A 12,417-nucleotide genomic window follows, 5' to 3' on the forward strand; every position below is an offset into this window, starting at 1 on the left:
AATTACTTTTCCTCGGACGTGCCCATTCTCGACGGCCTATCACGGGCCTGCACTTTTCCCAATCTCAGCGTTACGAGCACAAATGATGTTTAAGCGCGCGTTTCCACGAATGCAGAAATGGGTGGTATTCGATTCCATGTTATGCATATTATTCCGGAAGTAACACTTCCAAGTAGGATAACAATACACGTGCCAATTCGTCACAATATTATATTGCACGCTTTCTCTTGATTTCGGTCGCCATTTTCTTTTGCCTTCTGCCTATCCCACGGTTGATATTGCGTCAGTTAATGTAAAAAGTGAATTTTACTTTGTTGTACATATTAGTCGGAAAACTTAATTATTTTTTTATATATATAAAAGATTTTTTATGCTTAAATAAAAATTATTTAATAATTTACAATATCTCAATATCACAATATCAAATAATTCCTGCAATTAAGCGGATGTAACAAAGTGTTAGAAATTGACAAATAGTTCATTTGCGTGACATTTATAAATTACAAACTGTGAAAACGTATATACTACTGTGTGTTCAGTTCAAAATATCAATTTACGTTAAATAAAATTTTATTTGAAATATCGCTCTCGAAAACAAAGATGGTCGAAACAATCATGAAATGTACAGTTTGTGTGTTAAAGAATTATTTCAGTGAATTGTTATTTGAAAAAACAAGTTCTTATAACAAACTAAAAAAGTTTGTACATACCAATATTCAGACGCCTTTATTTTTATTTCATAAATTTTTCAGAGAAGAGATTTTCAGTAAAGAGAAGAGATAGTGAAGAGATGATTTTTTTAGTAGATATATAGCACATTTTACGTATTCGATAAAATATATAAAAAAATATCTGAAAATACCTAAATCGAGACAGAGTGCGTCGGTTGGAATAGCTACCGAATGCGAAGGTGGAGCGGTAAAAAAAAAATACATTATTCAAGCAAATTTCCATCCGAGAGAATCCGAGAGGTAGCTACGTCGTTAGGTTGCTCTCTCACTGGCGCTTTAATGACGGTTTGCTCTCTTTGCTTTCGTTTCTTATAACGAGGAACGACGACGTCGTCGTTACGCAGCATTCGCGCCGTATCATCCGCGAACGACGCGAACGACGACGGTCAAAATCCTTTTCGTATCGACCGCTTCGTATCGCGCGTGTAGAGAGCACTCGAGAAATTTATTTCAAGTACGAAATATTTTAATTGAATTTGATTGCGCTTTTTGTCGGCATATACATTTTTAAATAAAATATGAAAGCTTTTGCGATTGGTGTCGAGGCAGTAAAATTCGAATTGCACAGCTATTCCTCACGTTGTTCTGTTGATACAAGCCTCTCGATTGCAAATTTTTCGCCGGTTTATACTTTCGAAATTCGTCACGCGTCCGCAAAGTTATAGAAAATTAAAAAAAAAATTCGTAGTCCCGGTTTTATGGATTGTACGCGATATGTCCATGGAGACGGTTCTATTTAATTCGCGGAATAGTGCGGAAAAAATGTAATTCGGCTTGGAAGCTGCGAACGTGATTTCGAAATAAAGTCACGACCGCCAATATCGCAAGACAAATAATTGCGCTTGCAAAATTCCGATCCCCACGAGGCCAACGACCTGTTCGGTTATCTAGTACGAAGCGTAAAAAAATTGTGTAAAATTTTCACGATACTGCACGGTATGCCGACAACATCAGATATAAAAGTATTATCCGCGTGTCATTTCAAGAATAACAAATATTTACAGTGTGCGGATATTTGCGGATAATGTAAATTTTATTAGTGTCTGTCGCGATAGAAAAATATAAAATTTTTCCCTGGTATTTAATAATTATCAATATTTATTAACACAAAATATAAATGGCGAGTTCAGGAAGCGTTTCAGAGCTGCGAGAAAAATACGATGGCTTTGGGGTATACTTTTGCGTATGCAATGCCGTCTCAAGCGAGGACAGAACTGGCAAACAGCTATATTTTCCAACCGATTATCAACATTTCTAGAATATCGGGTGTTACGTTGGCGACATTAACGATGACGAGGAATCGTGATTACGGCTCGTGTGGAACTCGAACTCATGCAGTCAGCCGTGTCAGGCGTAACGGAGTTAAGTTAATTCAGCCTGGCACGCTGATAGCGCGGCTATTTTACGCTGCCTCTTGTGCAACACAATTGCGATTCACGTTATTGCTGCATCGGTTTTGCATGCACGCGCATAGATCGCGTATGCTTAGCTCTGCCACCCCTAATGCCGTTTGATGCCGTATTAAATTGTATCCGTAGAACGCCGTACGTGTGCGCACGCGATAATGCCGACGTATTGCAAGCGTCTTTTGTCAATTTTTAGTAGAAAGTTCATTTCAAGTTGCTAAAAGTTGTACAAAAGAATACCATATAAAATTAATAATCAAATAAAAAATACAATAAATAAATTTTTAATCGATCTAAATAAAGAGATGAGAAAAGCTCGTGCTAGTGCGACTAATTCACATTTTTGATCTCTTTGCAGGTAACAGCGCTTCCTCAGACACATACCCTTCCACATTGAATCTGAGTTCGCAACACCCCCACAATCATCATCACAATAGCAAGAATTCGATCGGCACGAGAAGCATATCCAGTGGTCCGCAGGAAGTCGTAATGAAAGAGAAAAGCAAGAACGCAGCGCGATCGCGCCGCGTTAAGGAGAATCAGGAGTTTCTAGAGCTAGCAAAGCTACTGCCGCTACCGGCTGCCATTACTACGCAACTAGACAAGGCCAGTATCATCAGACTGACCACCAGCTATCTCAAGATGAGAGCCGTCTTTCCACACGGTAAACACGCCTTAGTCTCACCATTTTTATTTTTTTATATAACCGAGCTTCGTACAGTAATTAATATTAAATAAACTTTATAGTTTATTATGTTAAGGGAATTTTGAAAATCAATAACTATCGCTATTGATAATTCTTCAATATTCATGTCACGAATATTAGTCCACTATCTGAATTACAAAATACTATAATAAAATGTTTCTAATTTTTCAGTTGTTTTTATTTTATAAGGTAAAATTAAGATAATTGCCTTCTTAAATTATTATAACAGGTTTTGTCGCAAAACTAACTAAAGAAGGATAAACGAAATTAACGTCAATTTGTCGACTTATCAACATAAATTAAGTTCAATTTGAATTCACTAAATGATTATGCTATTCGTGTATAACCGCAATAATCACGTTAGTAGAGGCGTATTAATTTGCGTCCTTTTTTTTCATCGACTGGTGAGGGCTGGTGTTTCTGAATTCAGCCACCGGACTCTTACGCAAAGGGCAAATAGTATCGGATGAGATGGATGTGATTGCGCACTTAATGCATTGTTAGTCCCCGGCGCTTTGTAAGCAAAGCATGGGGGCCGTTATAGTGTTACAATGGCTACCCCCCTTCTTCGATTCTCCCTCTTACGGCATCGGCGAATTGAATTTCAAGTGGCTGCATCCCTCTAGAACGATCGTTCCGTCTTTATTCTCGGGAAAAAGAGACGCGGCGTCCTTACGGCGACATTTTTAGAGATTCTCGTGCGCTCTATCGAAAAGCGTGAAATACTTCAAGAAGACAATCACTCACGATTATTACCGCGGAATTAACCCTTTACGACCGAAAACAATTGTTAGAAGTGGATCGCTGTTAAATGGCACGCGTTGCAGCGCTATTTTCAATTTTTCGTGTAATTATGTGACGGCGATTTTTTAAATAACGATCTTCAAAGAGAACATCGATGTCTGTGGCAAATCTTGCCCAAATTCATAAAATTCATTTTTTAATATTTATGCTCCGCTATATCAGATTCAGATTTATAAATCCTCGATGCAACACAGCGATAGCAAAGGATTTTGAATTCACAGTTGCTTTTTCTTCAGATCGGATCGAGCTGTCTGTCAAACGTGCACTATTGTATATCGATCGTCAGTCATCGTAAAATCTGACACGTGTCGTCTGTCGAAACGCCCCGATTCCTCCAAGAAACATATCAGCCTCGATAATCAAACTCGAAAGAAAAACATACTCCAGAAAGAGTCTGGCGGGTTTGAAATGTCGCATGAAAAATGAACTTAGCACGTGGCGTAAGATTTTTGATTTTGAAAGTTCCTTCGAAATTTCCCCGAATATAAACAAAAATAATTTGTTATCAAATTAACTGAATATCGATAAATCAATTAATATTTGTAAAAGATAAATGTTGTATGAATCAAAGTCGGATTTTTATCGGAAGTATTTTTGTGCGAAAAATAATATTCAGCAAAGCATTCCTTCTAGTCTGTCTATTTTTTATTGATGATTAATTTGCCTAAGAGAATACTTAAGAAGGATAGAATGAATCTGTCAGCAAGAAGGCGACTGGATCAAGCTATTTCCCGCAAAATCTTGCGCGATAACAGAAAACGTTTCTGTCGTGTGTGCGTCATAATTAATGCACAGACACGGAACACGGTAGTCGTAGATTTAGTTACACATTGTGCATGAAACGTCGCTACACATGTACTATCAGATAGTGGACAAAGAAGAGACCATAATATCAAGCTCGTTCTTTTATCTTGCTCGTGATACGTTTGTTGGAATAAATATTGAGAAATTTCAAAGATAAATTTATACGCGCGCGAAACTTAAGTATTTTATTTGCAAAATCCCAATAATTTATCAAAAGTCTTAATTCTCCCAATAATTTAAGAAAATTCTAACAGTCTTACAATGTTCTTAAATCTTAAAATGTAGATTTAAAAAAATTTTAAATAAGTTTCCATTTTTTAAAATTATTTATTGAGGGATAAATCCTGAGCGTTGGATAAAATAATTGATATATTTTTTTCTGAAACAAACGCACTTTCGAGTAGGCGTATGCTCACTCTCGATATCAAACTGGAAAATAGCGAATCAATTTTCCAGGTCTTGGAGATGAATGGGGCGCCGCACCACCACCTACCAATCCTCTCGAGACCGCCATCAAGGAACTGGGCTCTCATCTTTTACAAGTGAGTGATTATCATTCATATTTTTACCGATTTATAAGCAAAGTAAACACGTCTCTAGCATTCACCCAACAATTTTTTGCTCTTGCTTTTAATTTGCATGCTTATTTTATTTGCTAATTTCATGTGCGAATAATGAATTAAAATTATGATAAGCGATTATTTCTGACTACAGACACTGGATGGATTTATATTCGTCGTGGCGCCCGATGGGAAAATTATGTACATAAGCGAGACAGCTAGCGTGCACTTAGGTTTGTCCCAGGTGGGAGATATCCCCTCATTTATAAAATTAAGTAACAATGCCATTTCGGTAACTCTAAGAAAAATTAATTCAGCAATCTCTTTTGTACAATTCGACTATTTTTTTCGTATAAATACATAATGTTTAGAAAATATCAAAAAATAAATATAAACGATGTTAATAAAATAAGCGATAAAAATCTCATGCATGCACTCTTAATCTAATTTTCTCGCGCTGAGTTGCATTATGCGATGTGTATGTCACATTATTATGTATCGCGCATGTTACATCACCACGCCACAAAATGAAAGTTCGCGTTAATCCAGGAAACTACTGACGAAAATTGTTCACGTGTGCAGGTGGAATTAACGGGGAATAGCATATACGAGTACATTTATCCGGATGATCGCAACGAGATGGTTTCCGTGCTGAATCTTCCGCAGAACCCGACGGATCTTGCCGGTTTTACATTTCCGCCGCCGAATTCCCGAGGCGAGATCGAGTTGGAACGTGCCTTTCTCCTCAGAATGAAGTGCATCCTGGCGAAGAGAAACGCGGGTCTCGTCACAGAAGGATATAAGGTAAACAAAAATAAGAGAAATTTATATAATTCCGGATGATTTTTGTCCCAAAACAAAAGATTTACGGCAGTGTTCCGATTTATGATTGTAACATTCTTAATTTGCCCGGGATTTATGGCATTCAGATAAAATTTAAACAATTTTGAATTATTTATAAGGCTTTAGTGTTTAATAACAAGTGTTTAAATAACGTAGCACAAACAACTTATTATTTTGTGACTTCAAAATCAATTAATTGAATAAATTTTATAATTAACATTGTTCGTAAATCTGTGATTATTGCGTGTTGATTAAAAAAACTATTCACTATTTTTAGTCTCGGATGGGTAAAAAAATATAATTGAAAAAAATATTACACAATCTTCAACCACGTGTCCCCTCAGATATAAAAAGTACGTGCAAAAAAGCATTGCCGAATTGATTTCGGTCGACATATTACACATTCTATTAATCAGACTTACACAATTCGCCGCGCAAATGCGAAAACCCGTAAATCGACACTGATCTCGATTTATGAATAAGGCCTTAATTTTCCGAAATCGGAGAAAACTGTTCGAATTATTTCTCCCTCCGGTCAAACTTTCGACATATGCTCAGCCAATAACGGACCCTGGTAAAGGACGAGGAGGGAGAAAGGCGAGACCTGTCGAATACTTTGCACTTGTTAACTAAGAAAGACCCCTTGGGAAGGAAAATGTTTGGCAAATAGCTCGTTCAGGCCACAGTGTCATGATAACCGCCCTCGACAAAATCGCAGATCCCCAACAAACGTTGAGCAAAGCCATGAATGCAACCCCTACGAGCCGAGAAATGCAGGGACGAGCTTATCCTCACGTCATTTATAGACGCACAAAGACCGAAGGTTGACTTTTCTTTTGTACACTCACGAAACGGAAATGCTCGAATTAACGATACCGTGAAGTTCGTGCCTGCCGTCAGAGTCTGTCGTCTTAAATAAATAAATATCAAGTTTCATTAAAGTAACCTCGATCCTGATCGCGCAACTTATTCGATTATTTTTTAGTGCACACTTTGAAACAATTAATTCAAGAACACGGTTGTGCACTTTGGTTATTTAAGATTTTAATTCATTTCAACGAGCTTTTCAAAACTGGACTGTGTCAGTGTAACTTCTTTTTCGATTATACTGAAATTTACTACTTATTCAAAATTAGATTTCAGTACTTGTATTCCTTTCGCAGTTGCTTAGTTTGCAATCGATATAATTCTATCATTCTTCACTCTAAAATCGCGCTCTAATCTCAGCATTTAATGAGGACTTACGGTATTAACAATAAGTATGTTCTATCTATGCTCGATAGCTTTGTTTTGACGACGCACGCGTACATTCGCTACCGGGATGAGATCAAGGATGGCCGACCGCCCTCGTGTCAAATTGTGCCTTTCCCTTCGAGTCCCTCACGCGCTACCGCGCGAACAGATGCACCGGAATTGCATACGAGGTGATTTATGCAACGCGGGCATAATAAGGAGCCTATTTGCTTCACAAATTCGCCTGGCACTCGAGACGGGAGCGTGACGTTTCAGCGAGGCTTTTTTTCCGCGTCATCGACCATTCAATTAAGCAGGAATTGTTAATTTGCCGTTGTCGTGCGAGAGTATTCGCACACTTGAACCGCGACGCGCGAAGGGAATCACTCGAGTGTCGCACTTACGCTCGGCCAAGGAATAATATCGCGAACGCTCATATGCATCTCAAACTGCAAGTATGCACGCATACGACAACGTGTTACATGCCATGAGAATTCATTGAAATGGGGATGAGACTTCAAAAATAAAAGCTAACGAGCAGTAGTAAAAGAAGTAAGGAGTAAAATAACGAGTAAAATAAGGAGAATGTATCCTTTCCAGATATTTACTTAAAATTGTGTAGTTTTAAGTTCTATTCATCCAGTCGCTTTCTTTTTCAGAGTATCTTTAATCGTGATATTCAAGCGTAATGAGTGTATTCAGTTTTCCAATTAAAAATTTGTGATAAAAGGAATGCTATGTATTTATTTTTATGCGCCAGTTCTATGGTATCTTATAAAAATATTTGTGCAAAAGTGAAGTAATTTCTCGAGGAAACGGAGAATTATATGAAAACACATTATTGTGATAATGTGTTCAGTTAATTGGGCAAACCGAAGCTATAAATATTTGCAGAACTTTGAGAAACATATGTCACACGTTTTGATTTGTTTCAGGTCATACACTGTTCCGGTTATTTAAAATGCATCGTGGAGACGCCCATTGGATCCGAATACGAGGATGGTGTTAGTCGTTGTATACGTAATGTTGGTCTATTGGCGGTCGGCCATTCGCTGCCGACGAGTTCTATAACCGAAATCAAATTGCACCACAATATGTTCATGTTCCGGGCATCGCTCGATCTCAAGCTAATATTTCTCGACGCTCGGTAAGATTTTATCAATACTCGTCGGAATATTTTTTTCATGATTAACTAAAAAGTAAAGTAAAAGTTACTTTCACATTTTCTCACGCAAAGAAGCGCAGAAAATTTATAATCAATTCACTAATGATAGTTAAAATCTGTAATAAAAGTTATGTATGCAATACATGGACATGAATAAGGCGCGCGATGTTAATATTATATATGTCTATAATACAAAAAATTCTTGAACAAAGCTTTTTTTTGCAAGACCAGTTCTACTCGCGTTGCGAGAGGAGGAAAAGAGCAGCGTAGACTCGAGCACCGGGACACAGTGGATTATTTATTTCCAATGTAATTATAGTTGGGTGTCGTATTGCGCCATTAATATTTCGATGGAGGGTCCGCGCGGTATCCTCGAGCGAGGGACGGGGGGGGGGAGGGGTATGGCCATTAAAATCAGTTTCGTGTTACCGCGCTGCCGCGTATCCTCTCTTTTTTTTTTTCCTTTTTATCCGCGGCAAATAAATATCCACCACCGGACCCGACGAGCCGCGTTACACACGCTCTCTCACTGGGAACGAACACGTGACGCAGTATAAATATAGCGCGGATAGAAGCGCGCGATGAAATTTTATACATACGCCGATTGAAATCGGCTCGCGCGGATTGTGCAAACTCGCGACGCTCGCACTGTAAATCCCGGCGAAAACAAATCCGAATCTGTCCTTACTGCGAATCTATTCTTGCAACTTTTTAGGCTGACAGCTCTCTTTTAAACAGAGCTCCGCGCAACTAGTGCTGTTTGCGCGAAATTAAATAAAAATAATTTGGAATTATATCAAACAAAGTTTAATTAAAATGCACTTCGAACATTCTTTCGCGAGAAAATGTGATAAAGATAAAACTTTTTTATGATTTTCTTAAATACTGGAATTGCAACGTTAAATAGAGAAAATAAATCTGCAAAGCAGAGAAAAAGGTATTATATCCGTGTGTCTCGTATGTTACAGAGTTGCCCAATTAACAGGATATGACCCGCCGGATCTCATTGAGAAGACCTTGTACCACTACGTGCACGGATGCGACGTTCTGCAGTTGCGACACGCTCATCGTGTTCGTGAGTGTTTTCTCCACGTGTTACTCGATAAAATTGCAAAGTAGTATTGCCAACACAATTCCGTTTATATTAACAATCCCGCACCGTTTTGTATTGACAATTCTTCTACCGAAAGTATTCGCTGACAGAATCAAAAGGCTCTCTCTTGCGCAATACACGCGTCTCGCAGCCCCGCAATCTCTGTTTCTCGTGGATATATTTTCATCATTCGTATTTTCCTTGACCAAACGTCAACCGTTTACCCCCGCGAAAATCAATCGTATTGCAAATCTAAAAGAATAACAATAATCTCGGGAAACAAACGTGCGAAAATATTTTCCTCGATATTTTCCGCGTCTCGACAGGCGCGCCGACCGGTCCGAGGTTTTTCTCAAACGACGTCGACGTGGTGCTCGACGTCCGGATAGGCTCTTCGCAAACCGAAAGCAGCTGACGCTGCTTAACTCGGCGTCGCTCTCACGTCGCCCTTACGAAATATCCTTTGATCTTGCCCAGTGTTTCTCGCGCGCGCGGACAAGCTACAATGTATTTTCACTCTTTCCCATTTTTCCTCTCACGGTGCGCCGTCGCGCGCGCTTATTCTAAGTATGGGCACACGTGGTACACCTAGGGTGTACATTATTGATTGAACAATGCTGCCACAGCGCGTCGACGAAAAGAGGCGGCTGCCGGGTGTATGTGTGCGCGTCTATGAGCGCGAAAGAGAAAGAGAGAGGATGACAACGAGAGAAGAGTATAAGAGGGAGAGAGAGTAGAAGTGAGGGAGGTTTAGCGAGAGGTGAGAGCGAGGTAGGAGGCTGTTACTGCTATCACTGTTTGAACAGACTCGCAGTTTCACGAGCGCGACTCGAAGGGAGAGCCTGACATAATGCCGCTAATGTCTGCGCCTGCGGATTGCGACACCGTTGTGTCGTTCTACTCGATTTTTTCTTGATTCCAGTTGCACCATGAGTGCCAGAGGGAATTTTTCCTAAGTCGCGCGAAAAAGACATAATCCTTCGCGAATTATTGAAAATTCTGTTTTTCAAATATTTTTTCCCCGCTTGTTTTTAATTTCTAGTTTAAACAACATTACTAAAAATAAGAATAAGCTTAGATTGGATTTTGTTTTGTACATCCATCAGTTTGATAACATTCGTACTTCACGTTGATTTGTTATTTATTGACGTAATTAATGTTTATGAATTATGCACGCTTCTATAATATAATTAAATCTTCGCTATAACTTAATGGTCATTTGTTGCCTTGTTGTCGACAGTGTTATGCAAAGGTCAAGTGACGACGAGGTACTACAGGTTCCTGACGAAAACAGGCGGTTGGGTGTGGATGCAGTCGTACGTAACGATCGTACACAACTCGAGAAGTTCGCGCCCGCACTGTATCGTTTCCGTTAATTATGTATTGACAGCTACAGAAAGCACGGGTTTAATTCTGAACTGCGAGCAGAAATCGTCTTGTTCGAGTCCCGGGAATCCACCGAGCGCGCCCGTCTCGACTCCTACGATCGCTGCGAACGATCTAGACAATCACAGCCCGAGCCCGCCTTCTTACCGTGGCAGAACTAAGGAACCATCCGACAGCGACTTCGCCGATAGTTCCGGATACCCGAATTCTGAATACATGGCGGGTTCGACAAATCACAGTCATTACATGTCGTCGTCGCCGTATGCGTCGCACAACGTCAACGGCGCGGCCCACGAGGACAGCGCTTATTACAGTCCAGATTTGTTCTATCAATACAGTGGTGAGTGTCAATTTTTATCTTGAAGATTCGTGTTTTGTAAAATTGCAAATTAAGATGAATAATAAAATCTATTTTGGTAGATCTAATATTCGTGACAGAATTCGCAATAAACTTCTATCTTGAAAATTTGTGTTTTTACACGAATTAAAACAAATAATAAAGTTCAGAGATGGAATTGTTTGGAGAATTTTATCGCGGACTATAGAAAAGAATGATTAAAGATCTAACAAATATAATAGCTAATTTTTCGCCGATTGCTTTTTCTAACGAAATCGCTACGATAAATAAAGATTCTATTTCGACCAATTCTAACTGATGTCACTGTCTATCTTTACAGATTTACACCAAGATCCTGTCAACGCCCTGCAACAGCAACAAGAGACGCATCATCAGCATCACCTTTTGCACCACGCCACATCCCTGACAACTATCCAACAGCACAGTCCGCAGAACAATCAACAGAAGCGACAGCATCCTCAGCATCTGCTGCATCACACGACGTCATTGACCACGCTCGAGCAGCAGCAGCAGCAGCAGCAACACAGTCCGCAAAGCGGCCAGCAGAAACGACCCTACTCGACGTCATCGAGTTCCTGCGGCAGCACTGACGGTCTCGACGCGCATTTAGCAAACTCCCTGAGTTTGCTACCGTCGGGATACCACTCGTCGCATCATCATCACCACGTGCCGGCGGACTCGACGTCGTCGTTGAACGAGGCGGGCGGAGTCATCATGTATCCGAACTGTGGCTTCAACAACAACGACAGTTACAACACCACGGCGCTTCAGCATCACGAGAGCTACAACCAGCAGGGTCACCCGCAGGGGGCTCACCACAGCAACGGCAACGCGACTGTCAAACATCCCCATCACCACCACCTGGAGGCCTCGTCGGCGACTGGCTACACCAGCGTGATCGTCGACTCGCAGCAGTACAGTCCTAACGCCGTTTCCCAGGAACTACACGCGCATCAAACGGCGCCGGTGAGCGGCGGCACGCCGCCGCTTCATCATCAGGCACATTACGAGACGCATCATCAGTTTGTTCACTGACATCAATTCGAGGTGCCCTGCGCGTAGCACTTTGACGCCGCTTGCAACGACAGCGCGTGCGGGCATCATCGTCACCATCACCATCATCCTCATCAGCAGCACCATTGCGCAACATCGGAATGCAGCGGGGAGCAATACATCGGACACCAGATGAACAGCGAGTCCTACAATTGCACGGGTCCTCACGTCGCGTCCTACAAACGGCTCTGGAAGACGGAGGAGAAAAGCGTCTCGACTCTCAGAGGTAATTCTTAACCAATGCCAAAATATCGGTGCCATGTGAACTAGTAATA

General features: G+C 40.4%; 1 protein-coding gene across 4 annotated transcripts in view; it reads left to right on the forward strand.

Moving 5' to 3' along the window:
* Positions 1–12,417, forward strand: part of sim (single-minded) — a 37,455-nt gene that overhangs the window by 22,654 nt on the left and 2,384 nt on the right. For all 4 annotated transcript variants that reach the window (XM_012378862.2, XM_012378864.2, XM_012378863.2 and 1 more), the window contains 8 exons: positions 2,496–2,801; positions 4,908–4,993; positions 5,166–5,255; positions 5,594–5,815; positions 8,023–8,234; positions 9,221–9,327; positions 10,586–11,071; positions 11,409–12,368. In XM_012378862.2, the coding sequence (XP_012234285.1) occupies positions 2,496–2,801; positions 4,908–4,993; positions 5,166–5,255; positions 5,594–5,815; positions 8,023–8,234; positions 9,221–9,327; positions 10,586–11,071; positions 11,409–12,124 (2,225 nt within the window). In that variant the 3' untranslated portion in view covers positions 12,125–12,368. The remainder of the gene's footprint in view (positions 1–2,495; positions 2,802–4,907; positions 4,994–5,165; positions 5,256–5,593; positions 5,816–8,022; positions 8,235–9,220; positions 9,328–10,585; positions 11,072–11,408; positions 12,369–12,417) is intronic.

Source organism: Linepithema humile, chromosome 2 (genome assembly GCF_040581485.1).
Source record: "Linepithema humile isolate Giens D197 chromosome 2, Lhum_UNIL_v1.0, whole genome shotgun sequence".
NCBI classification, from domain to species: Eukaryota; Metazoa; Arthropoda; class Insecta; order Hymenoptera; family Formicidae; genus Linepithema; species Linepithema humile.